General features: G+C 46.3%; 1 protein-coding gene across 1 annotated transcript; it reads left to right on the forward strand.

The window, feature by feature from the left end:
- The first annotated feature begins 225 nt into the window (after window positions 1–225).
- On the forward strand, window positions 226–552 carry LOC138887490 (uncharacterized). The gene has a single exon (XM_070169246.1). The coding sequence runs from the start codon at window positions 226–228 to the stop codon at window positions 550–552; it is 327 nt and encodes a 108-aa protein (XP_070025347.1).
- The last annotated feature ends 699 nt before the right edge of the window (window positions 553–1251 follow it).

Below are 1251 nucleotides of genomic sequence, written 5' to 3' on the forward strand. Positions count from 1 at the left end.
ATATCTTCCGAGGACGCCCTTACATTTAGCGAAGAGAACACCAAGACCTTGTCTCAGCCTCACAATGACGCACTGGTAATCTCTTTCCTCGTAAATTCTTTTCAAATAAAACGTGTACTCGTAGATCTAGGTAACTCGGCCAACATTATCAGGTCGAGGGTGATAGAGTAGCTCAGACTGCTTGACCAAATCGTACCCACCACTCAAGTCCTCAACGGATTCAACATGGAAAGTGAAACAACAAAAGGAGAAATCACTCTCCCAGTCACCGTGGCTGGTACAACCCAAAACGCCAAATTCCATGTCATTGAAGGAGACATGAGGTATAACGCCTTGTTCGGACGGCCGTGGATACACTGCATGAGAGAAGTACCATCCACTCTCCTCCAAATGATGAAATTATCGACAAAGGATGGAATTAAAACTGTCTACGGGGAACAACACGCGGCGAGGGAAATGTTCACGGTGCACGATGTGGTACCTGTACCTATACCTCCACTCGCAAAAGAGCCAAAGGGTAATCAAGCCACACCCCCGATTGATCCCAATTAAACGAAATGAATGACCATATTGCGTCCTCATCTCGAGTGATTGGAGCATATCGATCCTCAAAACATCGTTGGCGCGCCTCACTCTAAGGTATATCCATCTCCCTTTTCATTTCCTATTTCAGACTAACCCTTATGCAGGTGCCCAATCAAAGAAGTTAGGACGTTAACCCAGCTCGAAGACCTTGAGGTTTTAAAGCATCTATTGCACTCTTTTCCTTCAACCAAGTTTTTGTCCCGAAAAGGGTTTTACCGGCAAGGTTTTAATGAGGCAACATCTCCATGCTGCCTAAGGGAGATTCAACAAGTGTCTGAGGCTTCTTTTGCAGTCAACCTTGAACACTAAGGGGCATCCCCCCCAAAGTTTATCCACTCAGAAAATCCAAGAGACGCCGAATCGGGCCCTTATAGGAAAATGATGTACCGGGCTAGACGGTTGAATGTACCTCCGGGTCGGGACTCCAAAATGGTAAGCCCTAAGATAAGGCAATACGGAAATCGCTAAACATCTCCAACGCCAAAAGTACCTCAAATACTCGAGGACTGCCGTCAAGCGCCACCTCCATCGACTTATCAAAACCAGAGGCCATAAGACCTCGAGCGAGCAGACTCGGTCTCGTAAGCCCTATATAAGGCAGCAATCATATCTGTAAGACCTCAAGCAAGGCATGAACAATACTTGTACCAAGTATTCAAACCTGTA

Source organism: Nicotiana sylvestris, chromosome 3 (assembly GCF_000393655.2).
Source record: "Nicotiana sylvestris chromosome 3, ASM39365v2, whole genome shotgun sequence".
Classification (NCBI taxonomy): domain Eukaryota; kingdom Viridiplantae; phylum Streptophyta; class Magnoliopsida; order Solanales; family Solanaceae; genus Nicotiana; species Nicotiana sylvestris.

What these genes read in the sequence shown, in the direction of transcription:
- LOC138887490 (XM_070169246.1), top strand. Translation starts at nt 226, where the DNA reads ATGGAAAGTGAAACAACAAAAGGAGAAATCACTCTCCCAGTCACCGTG.